Consider the following 24409-nt stretch of genomic DNA (forward strand, 5'->3'; position numbering starts at 1 on the left):
GAAACTATTTGATCTCTGTAATGAGATTATAATACTACCTAAATGCATAGTTAGATTTCTGAAAGACCATTTCTGTTACATCCCATGTGCTGATTTTTTTTTTAATTACATGGCATAAATTTAGGGGACAAAAATTTCACGTTTTTTTTTATTCTTTTAATGCCATTTTATTTTTTCATGACAGATTCAAAAGCTTTGTGACAGAGTAGCTTCATCTACTTTATTGGATGATCGAAGAAATGCTGTTCGTGCTCTCAAATCATTATCTAAGGTTTGTAACTTTGTAAATGTTTTAAGTTTCTTAAGTTGGATATTAGTTACTTTAGTAACATTTTTATTTTTTTATGTGCAGAAATATCGCTTGGAAGTGGGTATACAAGCTATGGAACATCTTATTCACGTTTTACAAACAGATCGGTAAGTCTCTGTTTAATGATTTTTTTTCCCTAATTTTTCTTGAACTTATGTTTTAGAGTCAGCATCACTATTCCAAAAGATTGCTTTTTTTTGGTATTTTTTGGTAGAGATGGGGTTTGCCATGTTGCCCACGCTGGTCTCAAACTCCTGGGCTCAGGCGATCTGCCCACCTCAGCCTCCCAAAGTGCTGGGATTGCTGGTGTGAGCCACTGCGCCTGGCCCCAAAAGTTGTTGACATACTAAAGCTGTTAAGTTTTTACTTCAGATGTCATTTCGATAAAGATTTATTGGACAGAGTGCAAGCCACTGTGTTAAGCATAAAACAGACATATAAAAATGGGATAAAGCAACTCTTTAATGCCTTGAGATTTTGAGTTTGAATTGGGCAAGTGGTATTCATTTACACTGGGCAAGTAGATATTCATTTACATGTATTATAATATACATATTTTGGTATTCAGACTTGCTTTTTTAAGAGAAATAAACTGCAGTAATAAGAGTTAAGTGTTAAATATGAGCCTGTCGTAAGAGAAAGATTGCCAGGTATGGTGGCTCAAGCTTGTAATTCCAGCACCTCGGAAGGCTGAGGTGGGAGGATTGCTTGAGCCCAGGAGTTCGATACTAGTCTGGGCAACATAAAAAATAAAAATTAGGCCAGGCATGGTGGCTCATGCCTGTAATCCCAGCACTTTGGGAAGCCGAGGCAGGTGGATTACTTGAGGTCAGGAGTTCGAGACCAGCCTGGTCAAATGGCGAAACCCAGTCTCTACTAAAAATAACAAAAATTAGCCAGGCCTGGTGGTGCATGCCTGTAATCCCAGCTACTTGGGAGTCTGAGGGGGGAGAAATCACTTGAACCCAGGAGATGGAGATTACAGTTAACCAAGATCGTGCAACTGCACTTCAGCCTGGGCAACAGAGCAAGACTCTGTCTCAAAAAAACAAGATAAATAATAAAATAAAAATTAGCTGGGTGTGTTGTCACATACCTGTGGTCCCAGCTTCTCAGGAGGCTGAGGTGGGAGGATCACTCGAGCTCCGGAAGTCAAGGCTGCAGTGAGCCGTGATCATACCACTGTATTCCAACCTGGGCAGCAGAGTGAGACCTTGTCTTGAAAAAATAAATATAAATTTAAAGAAAAAGAAGCATCATTTAGCCCATTTTTAGCTCTTTGAATTTTTTTTTCTTTTTTTTTTTTTTTGAGATAAAGTCTCGCTCTGTCACCCAGGCTGGAGTGCAGTGGCGCGATCTCAGCTCACTGCAAGCTCCGCCTCCCGGGTTTATGCCATTCTCCTGCCTCAGCCTCCCAAGTAGCTGGGACCTGTTACAGGTGCCCACCACCACGCCCGGCTAATTTTTTGTATTTTTAGTAGAGACGGGGTTTTACCATGTTAGCCAGGATGGTCTCGATCTCCTGATCTCGTGATCCACCTGCCTTGGCCTCCCAAAGTGCTGGGATTACAGGCGTGAGCCACTGCGCCCAGCCTTTTTTTTTTTTCAGATAGAGTTTCGCTCTCATTGCCCAGGCTGGAGTACAATGATGCGATCTAGGCTCACTGCAGCCTCCGCCTCCTGGGTTCAAGTGATTTCTCCTGCCTCAGCCTCCCGAGTACCTGGGATTACAGGCATGCGCCACCATGCCTGGCTAATTTTGTATGTTTAATAGAGATGGGGTTTCTCCATGTTGATCAGGCTGGTCTCGAACTCCTGAACTCAGGTGATCCGCCCACCTCAGCCTCCCAAAGTGCTGGGATTACAGGTGTGAGCCACCACACCTGGCCCTCAATTTCTTTTTAAGAGATTTTATCTCCATCTTTGGTTTTCATTAACTGTGCATGGATAGCTTCCAGATCTTAGCTACAGTTGAATGTGTCTTACAAGCTTTAGCTGTGCATTGTACATTTCTCCTCTACCAAGATCTCTCATAAGCCTCTCAAATTCAAAATGTTCAAAGTTAATTTATCTCTGGTCCTCCAATCCTTCTAGGCTTTCCATGCCCCCTTCAACCACTTTTACCCTAAGTTCATCTCAGTCATGAGCATCTTTCCATTCAAGCAAGAAACTGGAGGATTCTTAGGGAACTCATTCCTCTCCTGAACCCATCATGCCTACACAGGCCAAAAAACAGCTAGAGTCCATTATTTTCTTTCCATTTCCTTTTTTGGCCTTAGTTCTGGCTCAATGTCAATCACTTAAATAATTTCCACAGCCTCTGTGTTTGTTATCTTTGGCTGTGTAACAAATTACTTCAAAACTTAGTGGTTCAAAATAAAATATTTATCACCTCATAGTTTCTGTGGATCAGGAATTGAGGAGCAACTTAGCTAAGTGGGCTCAGGGTCTCTCATGAGGTTGCCATGAAGCCATCAGCCAGGTCTGCAGTCATCTGAAGGCTTGACTGGGGCTGGAGGATCTGATTCCAAGATGTCTTACATTGCTATTGGCAAGAGGCCTCAGTTCCTCAACATGTTTCTCTCTTGGTAAGGCTGTTTGATATGGCAACTGCTCTCCCAGAGCAAACTATCCTAGAGAGAGAAAAATAGAAAGCCACAGTGCCTTTTATAACTCAATCTCCAGAGTCATGTACTGGCAATCCCATCATATTCTAGTTGTTAGAAGCAGGTTAATAAGTACAGCCTATACTTAAGGAGAGGAGAATTAGGCTTCACTTTTTTGAAAAGAGACGAATCAAAAAGTTTTGGACATAGTTTAAAACAATCATCATCTCCAAAGTATTATTTTCCTCCAGTCTCTTTGTATTTCCATTCAGTCTATATGTTGCAAGAATTATCCTTCTGAAATGCGTATCTTCAGTCATTCTCTCATTTAATGCATTTCACCAGTTCAGTGAAGTGTGAAGTTCATGTTTCTCAAACAAAGCTAAAGATACAAACTTTTTAAAGATCTGTGTACTGCCTGTCTAATCTCATAGACTCGTTTTCAGTTATATTTCAGTTATGCCCAGCTGCTTGTCCATAACAGTTAGGACCTTTTTTCTTCTCCCCAGACAGTGTAACTCAAATTGACTACCTTTTCAAAGCCACTAAGTCTAATGCATTTGAATAAGCGAATTGGATGCGTCAGGACTGTCTGTGTTATTAACATCATAGTAGGTAACTGTGGTAGACAGAATTATGGCCTCCCAAAGATATCTATATCCTAATCAACAAAACCTGTGAATTTTACCTTAGATAGAGAGAGACTTTCCAGATATGCTTAAGTTAAGGACTTTGAGATGAGAGGATTATTCTGGATTACCCTGGTGGACCCAGTGTTATCACAGGGTCCTTAGAAGTAGAACAGGAAAAGGCTGGGCATGGTGGCTCATGCCTGTAATCCCAGCACTTTGGGAAGCCAAGGTGAGCGAATCCCAAGGTCAGGAGATCGAGACCATCCTGGCTAACAAGGTGAAACCCCATCTCTACTAAAAATACAAAAAATTAGCCGGGAGTGGTGGCGGGCGCCTGGAGTCCCAGCTACTCGGGAGGCTGAGGCAGGAGAATGGCAAGAACCCAGGAGGGGGAGCTTGCAGTGAGTCGAGATTGCGCCACTGCACTCCAGCCTGGGCGACAGAACAAGACTCCGTCTCAAAAAAAAAAAAAAAAAAAAAGAAGTAGTAGAACAGGAATGCAGAAGAGGAAGTCAGAGTGTAGTGATAGAAAAAAAGGACTCAACCTGCTCTTGGTGGCTTTGAAAATGGAGAGAAGGAGCCGTGAGCCAGAGAATGTGGGTGGCCTTTAGAAGAGCAGGAAAAAAGAAGCAGATTAGTGTGATGATTATACATACTTACAATCTTCTTTATTCTATGAGTATTAAATCACACGCATATTTTATTACTGAGTCTTATAAAGTTAATGATGAAATGGTTAACATCTCAATATGGAAAATAGAATGCATCTCTTATGTAAAGTGGTCTTTATTGTCTTTCATAAGAATTTTTTTTTTTTTTTTTGAGATGGAGTTTTGCTCTTGTTGCCCAGGCTAGAGTGCAGTGGCACAATCTCGGCTCACTGCAACCTCCGCCTCCCGGGTTCAAGCGATTCTCCTGCCTCAGCCTTCCGAGCAGCTGGGGTTACAGGCATGCACCACCACGCCCGGCTAATTTTGTATTTTTAATAGAGACGGGGTTTCTCTGTCTCTGCTTTTGGTCAGGCTGGTCTCGAACTCCCAACCTCAGGTGATCCACCTGCCTCAGCCTCCCAGAGTGCTGGGATTACAGGCGTGAGCAACCGCACCGGGCACCATAAGATTTTTTTTTAAGAAAATAATATATAAAGAAGAAAAACACTCTAGTAGTTGAACTAGAGATAACAGTTACTTTTCTTTATATTTTTAAGTCTACTTTGTTACTCTAGATATGAACAGTTAGATTTTTATATATGTATACATATATACATATGTAAACATACATAGACACACATAAAATTAACTGAGTCATGCTAGTTTTGCTGGTTTTAAAGTTGTACTTATTTTATAAATTTATAATGTTTTAAAATATGCATAGATACAAACGTATACATATATATTTTACTAAATGGGATAACTGTGCATAAATTCTTATATTTTTCCACTTGCTATTATATCAAGAATTTTTAAAATTATCATGTCACTAAATATTCTTTGGAAATACATTTTTTAGCTTCTCAGGATTCAAAGTAAAAAAACAAAATACATTTTTTAAATTGCCGCCTTATATGTATGAATTTGCCATACTGTGTTTTTTTATTATTGAGCATTTAGGTTGCTTCTAAATTTTCACAATTAGAAATAAAACTACACATTTTTTACAGTTTGCACTCTGATATTTTCTTAGAGTATGCCTTTAGAAATGGAATTTTCTAAAATTGCTAAATAACTAAAAATGGTCATAACAGTTTATACTCTCATCAGCAGTGTATAAGTGTAATAATTTCTTTTTTCCAGTTCGGATTCTGAAATAATAGGTTATGCTTTGGACACACTATATAATATAATATCTAATGAAGAAGAAGAAGAAGTAGGTAAGTTTCCAGTTATTTTTACTGTGTTTTCTGTACATAAAACCAACTGGGTTGTGCTAATTTTGCTGGTTTTAAAGTTGGACTTATTTTATAAATGTATAAGATTTTTTACTTTTTTCATTAAAAAATTTAATAAACACATAGGCTTAGATCTAGAAAAGTGTCTTTAGGATGATTGCTTTGTGTGTAAGTCAGAACATTATAGTGAGATGGAATAAGATCCTTCTTTTTAAGTAATATTTTTGCCCGCTTGTGTTTGGTTTTAGTTAGGCAGTATGCATATTAGCCAGTTCTGGATTAAATAATTATTTATGGCTATTGATTGAAAATTTATATTATTATCTAGTGAGCAATATAAAATTAGAGGGTTTTTCCTAATAAATACTTAAACTTTTTACATAGGACTTATGTTAATTTATAAAGTGCAACAATTTTTTTTAGATTTTTTTCTTTACATTTTGTCTGTTTGGTGAACATTGCTATAAATCGGTTTGAAATCCACACATTTCTTTGGCACATTCATTTTCTTTTTTGTTTTAAAATATTTGCACACTTAACATAAAGTTATCTGTCTTATTTATTGTCACTGTGTGAAGCTTGATTGGAAGTCTGTATACATTTTGTCCTGTATACATTTTGTTCTATATGTTGCAAAACATACGCAGTAACATTTCCCAATTCTGTTGAAGAGTGTATTTGTCATATCAAATTGGCTGTTACAGTAGGACATAGTAGATTTTTCATTATTCTGTAAAGTCAGAACAGTGGATATATTCATACATTTTATAAATCTAATTTAGACTGAAGTTATATGATCTCTCAAAATTCTGAGTAGACAAATAATAAAGAAGTATAGATACATACTGACCTTACTCATATTTTATTAAAATTAAAAGTAGAGCAGGAGTATATGTCAATATTAACTTCACAGAATACTAGTATTGAGAACATCTGAAACTGGATCATGTTGCATAGTCACAATTTCTTAGACATAAATATCCTTTTTAAAAAACTTTTATTTTGGCTGGGTATTATGGCTCATGTCTGCAATCCCAGCACTTTGGGAGGCTGGGGTGGAAGGATTGCTTGAACCTAGGAGTTCGAGAGCAGCCTGGGCAACATAAGTGAGACCCCATCTCATTTAAAAAAATTTTTTTAAACAAATTTCTCCATGATATCTATTCTATAGCTTAACTTTATTAATTTCTTAAGGGTGAAAAATATTTAGTAAATGTAATTTGGTACCCATGGAAACAGAGGTTGTCAGTCACATGACAATACATAGATACAATACACGCAAGTATATACTTTGAAGAAAAAGATACTTATTTTCCCTAGTTATTTCTACAATGAGAAAATTAGATGCAACGCAGTTGTTCAAATACATTTTTAAAAATGACATTCTTTTCTTTCCTTTTATCCCCCTTAGTTGTTTCAGATTAAAAATTTAGTTCTTTTTCTAGTTAATTTGCTGGGATAATTTTTTCTGTTCTTAAAAAAAATGTGTAGCAACAATATTTTTTAGTTAGGAGGTTTTTTTTTTATAAATTTATAATCATGTTTAGAGCCCACCTGTTGCATTTTTCTTTGTGTTTTTAGGCTCTTTAATTTAGCATCCAAAAATGATCCTTTGGATAAACAGTAATAGAATCACTTTTATTAAGGACCTTTTTTTTTTTTTCTGAAAATTTAGTCATCCTGAAAGAGTCAGTTAAAAAGTAGACATTGGGCTGGGCGCGGTGGCTCACGCCTGTAATCCCAGCACTTTGGGAGGCCGAGGCGGGTGGATCACTTGAGGTCAGGAGTTCGAGACCAGCCTGGCCAACATGGTGAAACCTTGTCTTTACTAAAAATACAAAAATCAGCTGGGCGTGGTCGCACACACCTGTAATCCCAGCTACTCAGGAAGCTGAGGCAGGAGAACTGCTTGAACCCAGGAGGCACAGGTTGGAGTGAGCCAAGATTGTGCCATTGCACTTCAGCCTGGGCACCAGAGTGAGACTCTGTCTCAAAAAAAAAAAAGAAAAGAAAGAAAGTAGACATTGGCTGGGCACGGTGGCTCACGCCTGTAATCCCAGTACTTCGGGACACTGAGACGGGCAGGTCACCTGAGGTCAGGAGTTCAAGACCAGCCTGGCCAACCTGGAGAAACCCCGTCTCTACTGAAAACACAAAAATTAGCCAGGCATGGTGTTGCACACCTGTAATCTCAGCTACTTGAGAGACTGAGGCAGGAGAATCACTTGAACCTGGGAGGCAGAGGTTGCAGTGAGCCAAGATTGTGCCACTGCACTCTCCAGCCTGTGCAACAGAACAAGACTCTGTCTTTAAAAAAAAAAAAAAATAGGCCAGACATGGTGGCTCACGCCTGTAATTCCAGCACTTTGGGAGGCCAAGGTGGGTGGATCACCTGAGGTCAGGAATTCGAGACCAGCCTCACCAACATGGTGAAACCCCGTCTCTACTAAAAATACCAAAATTAGCCGGGCGTGTTGGTGCACGCCTGTAATCCCAGCTACTCAGGAGGCTGAGGCAGTAGAATCGCTTGAACCCGGGAGGCGGAGGTTGCAGTGAGCGGAGATCGCACCATTGTACTCCAGCCTGGGCGACAGAGGGAGACTCTGTCTCAAAAATAAAATAAAATAAAAATAAAAATAGACATTGAGACATGTCCTTCAGTTCTGTTATTGATACTTTGCTTTTATTGCTTCGTGAAATGTAATTCTTAGCTGACACAATGAACTACATTTTAGAGTTCTTTAGGACTGTTTTACAACCCTCTAATGATAAATCTGTCTCGTAGTCCTAAAAATATAGCATATGCTAAATCTCTTTTAGTATATCTGAGGTATTTGACCAAAGTAAATATGGATTTCTTCTTCCAAAGGATTATGTAGCTTATTAAACATTTTTAAGCTCCTATTTTACTGTGTATACTACTACATTAAAAAACTGTTGTCTTTATCATCCGCTTTTTATTTATTTATTTTTGTCTACCTTTTCAGATGATGTTGAAGGTAAAAGATTGCATTCACATCTGCATGATGCTTTTAGGCATAGTTTCTGATAATATAAAAGGACACTGTCAAGTACTGTTTCTTCTGGCTGGTAAAAAAAAATCTGAAATTTGTTTTACTATATAAGAATTCTTTAATTGAAGAGAAATATTTTAATAAACTTACATTACTATTATTTCTGCAGCTACTAAATCTGTTTACTGTCCAGAACACATAAAATATTCTAGCGCACCTTTAAATAAAATTAAAGGTTTTTCTGGCCAGGCGTGGTGGCTCACACTTGTAATCCCAGCACTTTGGGAGGCCAAGGCAGGCAGATCACTTGAGGTCAGGAGTTCAAGACCAGCCTAGCCAGCGTGGTGAAACCCTGTCCCTACTAAAAATACAAAAATTAGCCAGGTGTGGTGGCTGGTGCCTGTAATCCCAGTTACTTGGGAGGCTGAGGCAGGAGAATTGCTTGAACCCAGGAGACAGAGGTTGCAGTGAGCTAAGATTGTGCCACTGCACGATCCAGCCTGGGCGACAGAGTGAGACTCGTCTCAAAAAAAAAAATTAATAAATAAAAATTAAAGCTTTTTCTCTGGTAGGACAATTTATTCAAAATTACTTTGTGTGTATTTCCTGGAAAAAAGTTTTTAGACAGTTCATTTAAAAATACTTGCGAAGTGCAGTGGTGCATGCCTGTAGTCCCAACTACTTGGGAGACTAAAGTGGGAAAACCGCTTGAGCCCAGGAGTTCGAGGCTGCAGTGAGCAATGATTGCACCTGTGAATACCCACTGCACTCAAGGCTAGACAACATAGTGAAACCCCGCCTCTAAAAAACAAAAAAAAAATCTATAAAAGTAATATTTCAATATGTATACATATATTTTTTACCTATATTCAGTAAGAACTGGAAGGTATTCTAGTTCAGAGAATGTATATTGATATTGTCCCTTTAAAATAATGCATACTCAGTAATGATGTTTTAGTTACTGACATTTCTTACATTAACTCGTAGAACTCACTAGTTTTTTTTATTTTCTTCTCTCTAATCTCTTTTAAGTTTCATTTACTTTTAACATTGATACATGTTTTCTTTGTAACTAAAGTAACCAAGTTTTTTTGGTTTGTTTTGTTTTACCAATTTCCTTGAGGTGCTTAACATTTTTAAATGAAGAAGGAAATATTCTTATCTAAAGCAGTGTTTAAAAGGTACATAACAAAGTAGCCTATATATAATAAAAATACTAACAAACTAACTTATTAAAGTATGAAGCATTACCTTTTGTGACATTTGAATCTCTTGTTTGACATCAGATGATACCAGAGCATTGTGCCTTGACTCTTGTCAAGCTATTTCCTTGTTGGGTAGTAAAAATCAGTAGTTGTTTCTATTATTGTGATACTGTAGAGAGCTTTAAAATTTATCTTTCATGTTTATCTTATGTAATCCTCATAGCAGCCAGTGAGGTAGGTGGTATTTTTCTACTTTCTAAAGATGAGAAAATGGAAGCCCAGAGATGATGTAACTTATATGGTATCATTGAGTAAGGAGAAGAACAATGTTACTTTTTTTTTTTTTTTTTTTTTTTTGAGACAGAGTCTCACTCTATTGCCAGGCTAGGGTGCAGTGGCACAGTCTCGGCTCACTGCAACCTCTGCCTCCTGTATTCAAGCGATTCTCGTGCCTCGTGCCTCAGCCTCCCAAGTAGCTGGGATTAGTGCCACCACACCCAGCTAATTTTTGTATTTTTAGTAGAGACAGGGTTTCACTATATTGGCCAGGATGGTCTCGATCTCCAGACTTCATGATCCGCCCTTCTTGGCCTCCCAAAGTGTTGGGATTACAGGCATGAGCCACCACGCCCAGCCAGAACAATATTTTTAAATACATTTATTCCTTCCTTTTTTTTTTTTTTAAAGTATTTCTTAGATTTTTAATTCAATAAATTGTGGCCAATTTTTCTTTATTTTTCTGACTGGGTTCTTTATTAAATCATGTAATTCACAAAACTAGTTTATAGAATATTCAGATAAATGTTAAAAAGTATACGTGTACCTGGCCAGGTACGGTGGCTCACGCCTGTAATGCCAGCACTTTGGGAGGCCAAGGCAGACAGATCACAAGGTCAGGAGATCAAGACCATACTGGCTAACATGGTGAAACCCCATCTCTACTAAAAATACAAAAAATTAGCCAGGCGTGGTGGTGGGCCCTTGTAGTCCCAGCTACTTGGGAGGCTGAGGCAGGAGAATGGTGTGAACCTGGGAGGCGGAGCTTGCAGTGAGCAGAGATCGCGCCACTGCACTCCAGACTGGGCGACAGTGCGAGACTCCGTCTCAAAACAAAAACAACAAAAAAAGTATACGTGTACCTGTTTAATTAACTACCAGTATAAACGAAGATTATTTGATATTTCTTCACTCTGAGGACTGATTTTATTAGGATATCTCCTTTTATAAAGCAATTTCTTTTCTTCATAATATAGATTGTGAACTTAGTATAGAATAGAATTCCAAAGAGAAGATCCAGAAATGTTTTTAAATATTGTTTACACCTCTGGAAAAAGTACTACTAGAAGTACATTTTAAGAGTAAATATATCTATGCATGTGTACTTAAATGCCAGTCATATAAACAGGCCTGAAAACTATCCAGAGCTATACAGACAGATGATGGTTCAACTTCACGATTTTTTGATTTACGATGGTGTGAAAGCGATATACATTCAGTAGAATCTATACTTCGAATACCCATACAACCATTCTGTTTTTTCACCTTCAGTACAGTATTCAGTAAATTACATGAGATAATACTTTATTATAAAATAGGATTTCTGTTATATTTTGCCCAGCTGTAGGATAATGTAAGTGTTCTGGGCACATTTAAAGTAGGTTAAACATATTAAATACATTTTCAACCTATGCTATTTTCAGTTTATGATGGGCTTATCAGGACATAACCCCATTGTAAATTGAGGAGCATCTGTGTAAGTACTTAGAACGGGCATTTTTTTATTTTACATTCCTATCTTAAATTTATTTTTACTATGGTAACAAAGGGCCATTTCATTTTTATCTTATTTTTTTATTTACCTTACAATAAATGGTCATTTACAGGTTATAAATACACAATATAATATATAAACTATAGGCTATAAAAAACTTAGCTGTAAAGGTTGTAATCTAATGATTAATGATGAGAGAAGATGGTTTACTTGTTTCATGCCTTTGCTTACACGTATAATTGGTATAATTTCTCATGGTTCTAGTTTTTGTTCACAACTTTTAGATATTAGCGTAGTAGTTTATAGTAGTTTGTAGCTTAATTTACTGCTGCACTTAAAGCTTTGTGTATTACCTTAATTGCTTAGCTAATTTGGGGATACTTCATTAAAGTTCAGAAGTGCTGTCTTATGACTGTAACTTAAAAGAAATGGCGTATATCTCACACTTTTTAAAATTGACAGTGTTAAACCAGAAGGAACCATTGATCCTTGGAATAGGACCATATTTTACTAGTTCAATTCAAAATGTAAATTTTAATTCTATACTGATAAGCTACAGCATATTATACAATATAGCTACAGAATAAATTAAAGATATTAACTCTACTTCTTCCTAAGTTATTTGCTTGTGCCCAGTGCAAACACTGAATTAAACTTTTTCTGGTATTAGACCTGACTTCCTTAAAGCATAGCACAGAAGTTCTAGAGAGTGTTCTGTATTAAAACGGGTTCATAGTTAAATAAACATAAATACTATATTCCCCTCTGAAGCTTCATAAAATTTACACTGGTGTAGTAAATGCTGACAAGCCTGCAGTGAAAAATCTTGTTCAACTTTGTTTAATCCAAATATATTTGTCCACAGGGGCTTAGTTCTGCCATGTACCTATTAACATGCCACACTATCCTTTGTTTTGAAATATACTAACCAAGGCTTGGTTAGTTGTTTGTGTTTACATATGTAAAAATATTTCAGCATTTTAAAATACATTTTAGGGGAAGAATCCATCAAGTCTATATGTGGTTTTTTTTCTTCCTTTTTAGATTAGTTTATAATTTTTAATGTTTTCCCAAATGTCAATAACTATAATTTTTAGCTTTTCTCACGAGGTCACAAACTTTTGGCCCAAGAGCATTGTCTATCTTGTAAGCAAGGCTGTTTGACCCAAGTAAGGTGAATAAGTTGCCACTATTATAAATTGGGAGCTTGTGTCAACGTTTGTATTTTAGACTTCTTTTTGAAAAAACCTGAAGATTGACAATACCTGGATCTGCATTCCTACATGGCAACAGGCAGCTGGAGTTGAGTAACTGCTGTTTTCCTTAGACAGGGCATATACTCCCCATCCTCTAATGTTAGGCTGCTTCACTCACTCACATTACTGTCTTTTGTTTGTAGTCAAGTTTTCATTCTCTGCTATCTTCACACCACTGAGATAAAAAATAATTATGCTATAAATTACTTTCAAACGCATGATTTTTAAAGTTATATATCTCATTCAACAAATATGAATATATGCAAATGGAAACTAGCCCTACAAAGCACCCATGACTAAGTTTATATTGCTGTGATTTTAATTTCTAGAGGGAGACAATTCTGAGAGAATATTACTTGTCTTTTGAACATAGATTTCTCATGTATTTGGAGAATAATTTATTTGACAAGCATTCCCCATGGGCCCTTTTTGTATAATTTCTTTATCTGCTTTTTTATCTATACAGTTTCACTAGAATTTGGCTAACATCTCCATGATTTGTTAGGGTTCTGGGGTGGCTTAAAAAACAAGGTAGGCTCATTAGCCCACCAGCTCTTGTGAGATTTTATTGGGTACGTAGCATTTACCATACTGTGGGAATCAGGACTTCTGTTCATAGTCGATTCTAAAGATGAAAGTTTTCAAAAGATTCTACCAGCTCCCAAGTTCCCGTTATCTTTTCCAATTTTTTCACAGTCTCCCTTTCCATCATCCTGTCAGTTTGTAAATAAAATGGGAAGGGTGTGCAGTTCTTGCTATGTACCTGGTACCAGTTCTTTTTTTTTTTTTTTCCAACTCCATTCATAAGTTCACCTTTGAGCTTTGAAAATCACAATTTACCAAGCAAGATTTTACCTTCAAGCATGTGTAAGTAATTAGGACACAATTTTATCAGCTCACAAAGGAACAACAGGAAATCCTTTAAGCAGATCTGTAGCAGAGAATGTCCCTTGAATCCACTCTAGTTATGTTTGAGTATTAGGCTTCTTTATGATTATTATCAGGCCTTTGTAGCATCAATCCTCTGCCACCTTCACTTAATACCCTCAGTATATCTGTGATTATGTAGTAACATGATAGCTTTCAAGTGTACTTTTGGTGTTTGTTTTTTGTTTGTTTGTTTGTTTTTTATCCTTTATCCTCTCCTCTACCTGTTTTCCTGAAGTGGAAGTAGTGACTGCTTCCCGATATAATTCTTCTGAAGCCACCACTAACCTAAGATATAAAATTTTAATTAAAATACAGTGAATTTACTTTTATTTAGAGTCCAATTATGAACTCAGTTACTTTTTTCGATAGGTTGCGTATAACTTTTTTGAGAAAGAGAGAAATATAAGGTAAAATATCAAGACTTACAGACAACTTTCTGAAAGTATAGGATATACTTTTTCTTATGTCTTTTGCATCTTGGTGATAATACTTATTAATGATAACCTTATAAGAATCCAAAATTCTGAATCATCAAAGGAAGATTGTTAGGTTCTGTTTCATTTGAATACTTAGTAAATATATAGCTTATGTTGTAAATCTTAGGACCATGGTTCTCAAGTGAGGGCAATTTACCCTCCTTTACCCCACTCCTAGTACATTCGGCAATGTTTGGAGACATTTTTGGTTGTCACAGTAAGAGGAAGTAAGAGAGTGCTACTGCGTCTAGTGGGTAAGGCCAGGGACAGTGCTAAACATCTTAAACTCATCTTAAACTGCACGGGGAGGTCATACAACAAAGACGTACCTGGCCAGAAATGTCAGTAGTGCCAAGGTTGAGAAATCCTGTCTTGGGGATGATGATTTTGATGATGGTGATGATGACAGTGCTTCTGTTTATTGAGCACATTATTTACAAAGCCCTATGCTAGATGTTTTACTTATTTTAAATCCTCACAGAAAACCCCATGTGAAGACATTATCTCCATTTTACAAATAAGGAAACTGAGACTTGACAGAGTTAGGCTACTTGCCCAAAGTAACATGGCTATTAAGTGGTTGAATATGAGTTTAACTGGTCTTACTCAAAAATCTTTGTGAGCTTCTTCCATTATACTGTACTGCTACTCAGGAAAGTATTTAACTACTCAACCCTAGTCATTTTGTAAATGAATGGAAATTACCTCTACCTGTGTTAGTAATGTACTTCATTTCTTGAAGTTCAGAGGGGATTCTACTATCATTAGTATTTGATAGTCACTCCTTTCTCATTGAGTACTTTCTTCATTTGTTTGTCAGTCTGCGAAGTCTCCTGGCTTTCTTCCTTTTTCATTGGTTACTCTTTGTCTCCTTCGCAGTTTTCCTCCCCATCTCCCCAACCTCTTAATATTAGAATGCTACAGGGCACAGATTTCTTTCCTTCCCCCTTCCCTCCCTTGTTGATTTCATCTAGGCTTGTAACTTCAAATATAATTTATATGCTTGCCACTCAAATGTGCATGTCCAACCCAGACCTCTCCACTGAGGTTCATCATTGTATATTCAGATATTCACTCAATCTTTACTTAGATACCCCCTAACACATATAGCTTTATTGACATCTAATTAATGTAAAATAATGAACATATGTAAATAAACAATTTGATGACTTTTGATACATGTATAAACACGCTTGGCTTTTTCTTTTAAAAGTTCATAACTCTTGGCCGGGCATGGTGGCTCACGCCTGTAATCCCAGCACTTTGGGAGGCCGAGGCAGGCGGATCACAAGGTCAGGAGATGGAGACCATCCTGGCTAACACAGTGAAACCTCATCTATACTAAACATAGAAAAAATTAGCCGGGCGTGGTAGCAGGCACCTGAAGTCCCAGCTACTCGGGAGGCTGAGGCGAGCGGATCACGAGGTCAGGAGATAATCCATTTTGAGTTAATGGGTGTATTTTTGGTCTATTCTCTTCTACTGATCTATGTATGGCACATCATCTTGATTACTGTAGCTGTATAATAAATCTTGAAATTATGTAGTGTTAAGTCCTCTAACTTTGTTGCTCAGAATTCTTTTGACTGTTTTAGGTTTTTTGCATTTGCAAACCAATTTTAGAATCGGCTTGTGAATTTCTACAAAAAAGGTCAACTGAGAATTTGGGATTCTGTTGACTGTAGATCAATTTGTGAAAACCTGACATAAAAATATTGTACCTTCTAATACAAGAACACAGTATATCTCTATTTTTGCAGGTCTTCTTTAATTTCTTTTTTTTTCTTCTCCTTTTTTGGGACAGGGTCTTACTTTGTCACCCAGGCTAGAGTTCAGTGGTACAATCATAGCTCACTGCAGCCTCTAACTCCTGGGTTCAAGGGATCCTCCCACCTCAGCCTCCCGAGTAGCTGGGACTACAGGCATGCGCCACCAAGCCAGCCTAAATTTTTATTTTTTGTAGAGACAAGTTCTCACTATGTTGCCCAGGCTGGTCTTGAATTCCTGAGCTTAAACAATTCTGCCTCAGCCTCCCAAAATGCTAGGATTACAGGTGGGAGCCACTGTACCTGGCCTGTTCAATTTCTCTCAGCAGTGTTTTGGAGTTTTCAGAGTGTAAGTAGCACACACCTATTGTCAAATGTTTTTGTTGATGCTATTGAAAGTGGTACTGTTTTTTGAATTTTAATTTCTGATTGTCATTACTAGTATCTATTAATAGAAACACAATTAATTTTGTGTATGACCTTTTATTCTGCAACTTTCTAAGCTTACTTATTAGTTCTATTAGCTCTTTTGTAGATTCCATAGGATTTTCCTCATAGACAAACATGTCATCTGTAAATAAAGACAGTTTTACTTTTTCTTTTCTAATCTGTATTCCTTTTCTTTTTCCTGCCTTATGGCACTGACTAGGATCTTCAGGTCAGTGTTGACTAGAATTGATGAGATTGGACATTCTTGCCTCCTTCTGATCTTAAAGAGGAAAACATTCAGTCTTTCACCATTAAGTATGATGTTAGCTGTAAGATTTTTGTAGTTGCACTTTGTCATCCAGTCTTGTGACTTTAAATATCATTTATATGTTTAACACTCTAATGTGTGTATCCAACACAGACTTCTCCACTGATATCTATGTTAGTATTTATCCAGCTTCTTACTTGGTATATGCACTTGGATTTTTATAAGGTATCTCAAACTTAATATGTCCAAAACTAAACTTCTGATTCTCTGTATACTTCCAGCTTGCTTCTCCCACGGTGTTTCCAATCTCAGTAAATGGCAACCCTATCCTTCTAGTTCTTTAGGCCAAAAGCTTGGAATCACTCTTCCTTTTCTTTCCCCACACTCCTCTGTGCAACATGTCAACAAATCATATTCCTTTGTAATAAAAATTATGACATCTAAGGTCTAAGCCACCTTCATGTGACTCTTATCTTGATTATGCCTCCTGACCTGTCTGCCTATTTTCCTTACTCACTGACAGTGTGTTCTCAGCATAGCAACCAGAGTAATCCTTTTAAAATGAAAGTATAAAGCAGTGAATTCTTCTACTGATATAAGAGATGATTAAGAGAAATATTTCTTGGAGTTTCTGAAGCATAAACCCAGCATATTTAGGTAATTAATCAACTGGAAAACATTTCATTTCTACTTTTGGTCTCTTCTTTTTCCTCTATAAACAATTAGATGGGATTATGACTGTCAATCTTGGATTGCTTTGCTTTTCCTGTCATCTGCTGGGTTTTTTTCCTCACATTTAGAAAAGAATTTTCTGAGGGATAATGGGTTTGATCTTGACTTTCAGCTCCATTGGCTGATAGTCACTTAGTGGAGTACTATATGGAAAAATATTCTGACGCTCAGCCAATGCTGTGATTAATTAGCTGTGTCTGGTGTGAGTGAGAGAATGGGAAGTAGTATGTTTGCATCTCTAATTTGAGTTTATAATATAGGCAGATCTTAAGTAGTTTGCTCTGGCAGTTGTTGCTTTCATTTTTAGTGATCCTTTACTTTTTTTTTTTTTTTTTACATAGTACATTGAGACAACAAATACTTTAATTAAAAGACATTTAAACATTAAAGACAAATGTAAAATCCTTTAAACAATAAGTGAGAAATTAGATGTCAAATTCTGATTTTATTGCCAAAGAATTTTGTAGGATATATATATGAAAAAGATACTGAGAAATCTGGAGTAGATTGGTTTAATTTCATAATTAAATTATTTAACCCAGTAACACTAACAGTCAGCAAGGACTATATGTTCAATATTGTTTTGGGGACAAGGGTTTTGAGATACAACTTATATACAATAAAATTTACCCTGAATTGTAGTCTGAGTTTGGGCAGAAGTATACAGAAGTGTAACCACTACCACATTCTAGATAGACTATTTCTATCCCAAATTGTTTCCTTATGCCCTAATAGAAGAGTAACCTAAAAATGCCCTTGAGAAAATATGAATATTTAAATATCCTTTTTTTAGATATCATATTTAAACATTTAACCAATAAAATGTATTTAAATGAATTTGAACATTATTTTAAGGATATAGCTTTACATAATAATTGTGATATTGCTACCAGCCACACTGTTCCAGTGTTGAATTGTTTACCAGGAAAATTATCATTCACGCTTAACTCTTCAATGAAAGGATATTTTAAAATAACCTACTATTAAATTGAAATTCTTTATTTTTGAATATTACAGAAGAAAATTCCACAAGACAGAGTGAAGATTTGGGAAGCCAATTTACAGAAATTTTCATTAAGCAGCAAGAAAATGTCACTCTTCTGTTATCTTTATTGGAGGTAAATAGGGAACCTTGATGTTTTTGTCATCTTAATAAGCTGATTTTGTTGCCTTTTGGATGTTATTGAGGAAGTAACATGTATATACCTTTAAAGGTAGTAAAGTTTATTGTATTATAGCAAGAGATCCACATGCATGTTTCAAGAACTATGTAATCACTTAAAGTATGCTAAACTTCCATGTTTTACTTGTAGTTTCTGGTACAAGTTATTAGTGGAGAAAATGTGAATTACAGATGTTAAATATTTTGAATTCTTACATTGCAGGAGTTTGATTTCCATGTCCGCTGGCCTGGTGTGAAGCTTCTTACTTCTCTTTTAAAACAACTAGGGCCTCAGGTGCAACAAATTATTTTAGTCAGTCCTATGGGTAAGTGACTTATCTTTTTTATATTATTTTGATTAAAGCATGAGTATCATTTCCTAGAGAAAGGGACTGAAATGGTGTGTTAGTAAATTGTTAATAATTTGAGTCACTGTTTGTATTTTTGGTCTGCCAGCATTTTTTACATGGTTGTATGTTCTAGGTGTTTCAAGATTGATGGACTTACTAGCGGATTCCAGGGAAGTTATACGTAATGATGTAAGTTAAATTTCAAAAAGAAATACAAAAATATGTGGCTTTTTTTTCTCTTGCAAATGAAATCCTTGTTGTTGAGTTTTAGGAAGTTAGATTTAGAAAGTTGGAGTAATGACCTTTTTTAAAAAAAATTAAAAATTAGTAAATAGAGATGGGGGTCTCTCTATGTTGCCCAGGTTGTTCTTGAATTTCTGGGCTCAAGCAATCCTCCTGTCTTGGCCTCCCAAGATGCTGGGATTACAGACATGAGCCACTGAGCGTGGCTGGAGTAATGACCTTTTAAAGTTGTATACAAGGCCACATTGTTTCATTCTTTCCTGGCTATCCAGTATTTTGGGTTAGACAAACCATTTTGCCATTCAAATTTATTTCTTCCATTAGTTTAGGATTTCTTATACTATCTGCTGAAAGGTTGTATTTGACACCAAACTCTACCTCTGCAATTTCCTTTTCCTCATAAAGAGTAGCGGAGATACCTCCAGACGCTGAACTGTGTAAACCCAACAAAGCATTACATTTGGAATCCTTGCCCTTATTTGATTGAGTGTGTATTTCTAAAGATTTGCCTTGTTAATCATGGAGCATGATTTGCTCTGGACTTATTTTCCATTCTGATTTATTTTATATTTGCATATAAGTTTGAATATTTTGTATTGATGCTGTATGTTTTGTTGCATAAGCATTTTTCTCTATTGTTACCTACAACTTGATAAAAATTCTGTAATATTTAAAATAGCAATTAGAAAAATTAAATTCTGGAGCTAGGAGATCATATCAAGCTAATTAAATCTCCGTATTTATAGTGAAATGCCCAAGACCCACAGAAACCAAGTAAAGTTAAGTGTTCTTTGTTAGCCATGTCTTACTCATCTTTTTATTTGTGGTATTGGCCCTGTGACTTTTTCATCCTAAGTTTTAGTAAATATCATTTGGATTGCTCTTAGCCTTATAACTGGTTAATGGCAAAGTAGAGACAAAACTGAAGCGTTCTTAACTCCTAGTCTATGGATACAGTTTTTAAAATTTGTTGTACTTAAAATTTTGTAATATATATATATCAATTCAGTATTATAGGTAGTGAACTTAATACAGTATGTAACTTACAAGAAGGACATTTTTTTTTGAGACGGAGTCTAGCTCTGTCACCCAGGCTGGAGTGCAGTGGCGTGATCTCGGCTCACTGCAACCTCTGCCTCCCGGATTCAAGCAATTCTCCTGCCTCAGCCTCTCGAGTAGCTGGGATTACGGGCATGTGCCATCACCCCTAGCTAATTTTTTTGTATTTTTAGTAGAGGCAGGCTTTCACCATATTGGCCAGGCTGGTCTCGAACTCCTGACCTTGTGATCCACCCACCTCGACCTCCCAAAGTGCTGGGATTAAAGGCGTGAGCCACTGCGCCTGGCCGAGAAGGACATTTTTTATTCTTTAGTATTTAAATGTCATTTTTAAGAAATGTCTTATTTAACTAGGTATCTATCTGTTAGAAATTTGGGGTATCTTTCCTTGACTAAAATGTGACTGTGTATCTTTAAAGCTTCTGTTCTATTCTTTCCATGTCCCACAGTTTAAATAAGAGGATATCATGCGAATCATAAATTATGTCTCCCCACATCTTTTAATTTCATTACCACTTATTTTCATTTTCAGATATAAAAGTGCTCTTTAAAAAAAATAACTGCATTAGGCCAGGCGTGGTGGCTTGTGTCTGTAATCCCAGCACTTTGGAAGGTCAAGATGGGTGGATCACCTGAGGTCAGGAGTTTGAGACCAGCCTGGTCAACATGATGAAACCCTGTCTCTACTAAAAATACAAAAAATTAACTGGGTGTAGTGGCGGGCACCTGTAATACCAGCTACTTGGGAGGCTGAGGCAGGAGAATCGCTTGAACCTGGGAGGCGGAGGTTGCAGTGAGCTGAGACTATGCCATTGCACTCCAGCCTGGGCAACAAGAAAGTAACTCTGTCTCAAAAAAATAATAATAATAATAACTGCATTAATTCTGGAATCTCCTGTTTTCCTTTAACTCTTTACCTTTTTATTCTGCTCCTAACCTTTTTTCAACTTTTATTTGAGACAGACAAATAAGTGTCTATTTATATTGGTTTTTATTAATTTTATGATCACAGATTAAGTTCTGTTTTTGTTGTAATGTCTGGATTATTGGTTTTTACATGTTTTATAACCATTTTTTTGTTTTAATAAACCTATTCAAGAGGATAAAGAGAAAAGAAACTAAAATATACTAAGACCTTGAAAGCTAGTGGGTTCTATAGAACTTATTTTGTCTCCTTTAGTCTTTATAAAAACCCTGTGACAAAGATATTACATGAGTATACTATAAGTTCATGTAATTTGCTTAAAGTTGGCACAACTAGTCAGTAGGGCAACCAGTTTTTTATTTTTTTATTTCATTAGTTTTTGGGGAACAGTTTTTGGGGAACATTAGTTTTTGGGGAACAGTGTTTGGGCAACCAGTTTTTAAACCCACTTTATCTAACTCAGAGCCTAAATATTTTCTCCACTGTATTTCTTCTTCTCTTTGTTAGTAGTTAAACTGAAGTTGGCAGCATTAAGTGGGAGAATTAAACATCCAAAAATAACTGTTTTCACCTTTTTCTCTCATATTAATGTTGAAAGTTGACAAGAAAATGAGTGGAGTAAGCCCAATAAAGTCATAGGCATTTTTTGTCTTATATGAATACTTACCTACTCAGTACTGGTAGCCAACAGCTAGTTTGCCTCTATGGGACTTTTTACTACCTATTTGCTATTCCTCTTCCTCTACAATAATATCTGTGCTTTTTTTCGTAAAATATTTGTTGTCTCTTTTACCATCATGCTATTATTTAATACTTAGGGGCTCATAAATTGCATAATACCAAAATAAGCAAAAATGGGTAACAGTGAGTTTTTATTGAATGATAAAGATATTATAAAATATATAAACTATATCCAGCTTACCAAGAGCTGAGAAAAACTGGAAGTCAGAGGCAATGGCTGCTGTGAATTGTCTTGTGTTGGACATGCCATTCATGAAGCATCAATTTTCGTCTTCCTTTTTTATTTTGACTTAGAATCAAGTTTTGGGGATTTGAAGGCCAGATGTTTACAAGAATTTCTGAACTTTCTCTACTAGACTGTGGTGGTGTTCATTGATTTATATTATTGAATTGCAAGTTTTTCATTATTACTGTTGTGAAGCAGGTACAGTGGCATTCCTGAGACAGATACTTTCATGCTCAACTCTTTAGCTGCAATGAAAGCTATGTAGTGGTTAATGAATATAAAGGAATTCTAGTATGTTTATATCATAAAGTTGAAAGATAACTAGGAATTGTTAGAAGAGGATTCTAGTCTAGTGTCTGTCTCTTTGAGGTTTATAACCTTAGGGAGACAAATTGCTTAACTATTCTGTTCTTGTTTTCCTTATGTATAAAGTAAAGGAGTTGGGCTTGCAAAATCCCTGCCAGTTCTAAAATTCTGTGATTTTTGAAGTAATTTTAAAATGTCTCATAAATTTTGTACTCCACTAAACATTCTCTTTCTTCTCTATAGGGCGTCTTACTACTGCAGGCACTAACAAGAAGCAATGGTGCAATCCAGAAAATTGTTGCTTTTGAAAATGCTTTCGAGAGACTACTGGACATTATTTCAGAGGAGGGGAACAGTGATGGAGGTATAGTATGAAGAAATTATTTGAAGACATTCCTTTTGTACTCACTGACTTGTTAGGGTATAGGGAATACAGTTGGAGGGAGAAATGGGGACTCTTATTTATACTCTTTGTTTTTCTTTCACTATGGCATGTTGACTATCGATTTCTCTTTATCCTGTTTCATATTTGTTAGGCTTTTGCAATCTAGGCTGGTGTCTTTCCTTATTTAGAAAATCTCACCTATATCTCTTCAAATACTGTATTGCTAGGTTTCTTTTATTTTTCTGAAGCTATAGATTATTATTCATGTCCTTTTGCAGATTTGGTGATAGGGAGTTGAGTTGAAGGCAGAATTATATACTGAGTGAATAGGGAGGACACAATTGAGAATTAATGGGAAAGGTTAGAAATAGTCTTTTGGAGAATAGGAGAGCTAGTTAATTATTATAATTAGGAAGACTTTCAAAGTGATATGAACCCCAGCTGGGCTTGATGGCTCATACTTGTAATGCCAGCACTTTGGGAGGCTGAGGTGGGTGGATCACTTTAGGCCAGGAGTTCGAGACCAGTCGGGCCAACATGGCAAAACCTCGTCTCTACTAAAAATACAAAAATTAGCTGGGCGTGGTGGTAAACACCTGTAATCCCAGCTACTTGGGAGGCTGAGAAACGAGAATCACTTGAACCCGGGAGGTGGAGATTGCAGTGAGCTGAGATCACACTGCTGTACTCCAGCCTGGGTAACAGAATGAGACTCTGCCTCAAAAAAATAAAAAGGGGGATAAGGGCCCCATTAAGGGTATTCACCATGATTTTACAATAGCACCAACTACTTGAGTGTGTAATTTATTTTCTCCCCTAGCAGCACTCAGCTGCCTAGGTGCAAATATAGAAAAAAAACTCATAGTTTTTCACAGGGTTGGGCCTTTTCTGGGAAGGTGCTATGAAAAGACAGTAAGACAAGAGAACATAGTATATTCCTATTCCACTTCTGTAGAATGGAAGAAACGAAAATCTCTATAATCTAAGCTAGATAGGAAAGGAAATAAAAACAAGGGGGTTTCTAAAAAGCGTTTGGTTGGTGGGCCAAGAGACTCAAGGAAGCCATAGAACAAATGTGTTGAAAATACTTGAGCCACAAAAATAGGTTTTAGTAAGAGAGGATTATCGCCAAAGATGAGGCAAAAAAACTGAGTGGTCTAGGTATTAGACGGGTTGCTGTTGAAATTAAAATTAAGTATGACAGCAGAGCTTAGAGAAAGAAGACTTTAAGCAAGATGCCAGTGATGTTTTCCGTGGACAAAGGATAGTGACTATGAATTTGTTATATATCTGCAATGAGAAGTCGTAAGAGATGGTACAGCCATATAGCCAAGCCTCAAGGGAACAGGAGTTTTTTATGAGAGTAGAGGAACTATGGTGTCTCGAAAGTACGCTGGGCTGGGAGGGTCACAGGTTCAACATGCTGACTCTAAGGTACATGGGATTGAGAACATGAATTACTTTCACTTGAGAACATTACAAGATAAAGCAGATTCTTTAAAGAAACGGAGCATTTCAAGATATAATTGGGTTATAGGGTGTTTTATTAACCAATATCTGAGAGTTGGCAATGGCATCATGAAAGGGTTTGAAAAGATTAAATGGGGGAGGGGAAATGCAAACTATTGTAAAATGAAAAACTGGGAAAGCAGAGATGACCAGAGAGGTGTACATTTTTGGAGGCAATTGAAGAAAATAGGGTTTTAAGGAAAGATAGAATTTGCTAAGT

At 36.5% G+C, this 24409-nt stretch overlaps 1 protein-coding gene across 2 annotated transcripts in view; it reads left to right on the forward strand.

Annotated features, from left to right (window-relative positions):
* Positions 1-24409, forward strand: part of USO1 (USO1 vesicle transport factor) — a 92221-nt gene that overhangs the window by 27850 nt on the left and 39962 nt on the right. For both annotated transcript variants that reach the window (XM_031010465.2, XM_031010462.3), the window contains exons 2-8: positions 185-271; positions 353-417; positions 5342-5418; positions 18301-18401; positions 18669-18771; positions 18929-18984; positions 22539-22659. In XM_031010465.2, coding sequence (XP_030866325.1) covers positions 185-271; positions 353-417; positions 5342-5418; positions 18301-18401; positions 18669-18771; positions 18929-18984; positions 22539-22659 — 610 coding nt within the window. The remainder of the gene's footprint in view (positions 1-184; positions 272-352; positions 418-5341; positions 5419-18300; positions 18402-18668; positions 18772-18928; positions 18985-22538; positions 22660-24409) is intronic.

The sequence above is a fragment of the Gorilla gorilla genome, chromosome 3 (genome assembly GCF_029281585.2).
Source record: "Gorilla gorilla gorilla isolate KB3781 chromosome 3, NHGRI_mGorGor1-v2.1_pri, whole genome shotgun sequence".
Taxonomy (NCBI): domain Eukaryota; kingdom Metazoa; phylum Chordata; class Mammalia; order Primates; family Hominidae; genus Gorilla; species Gorilla gorilla.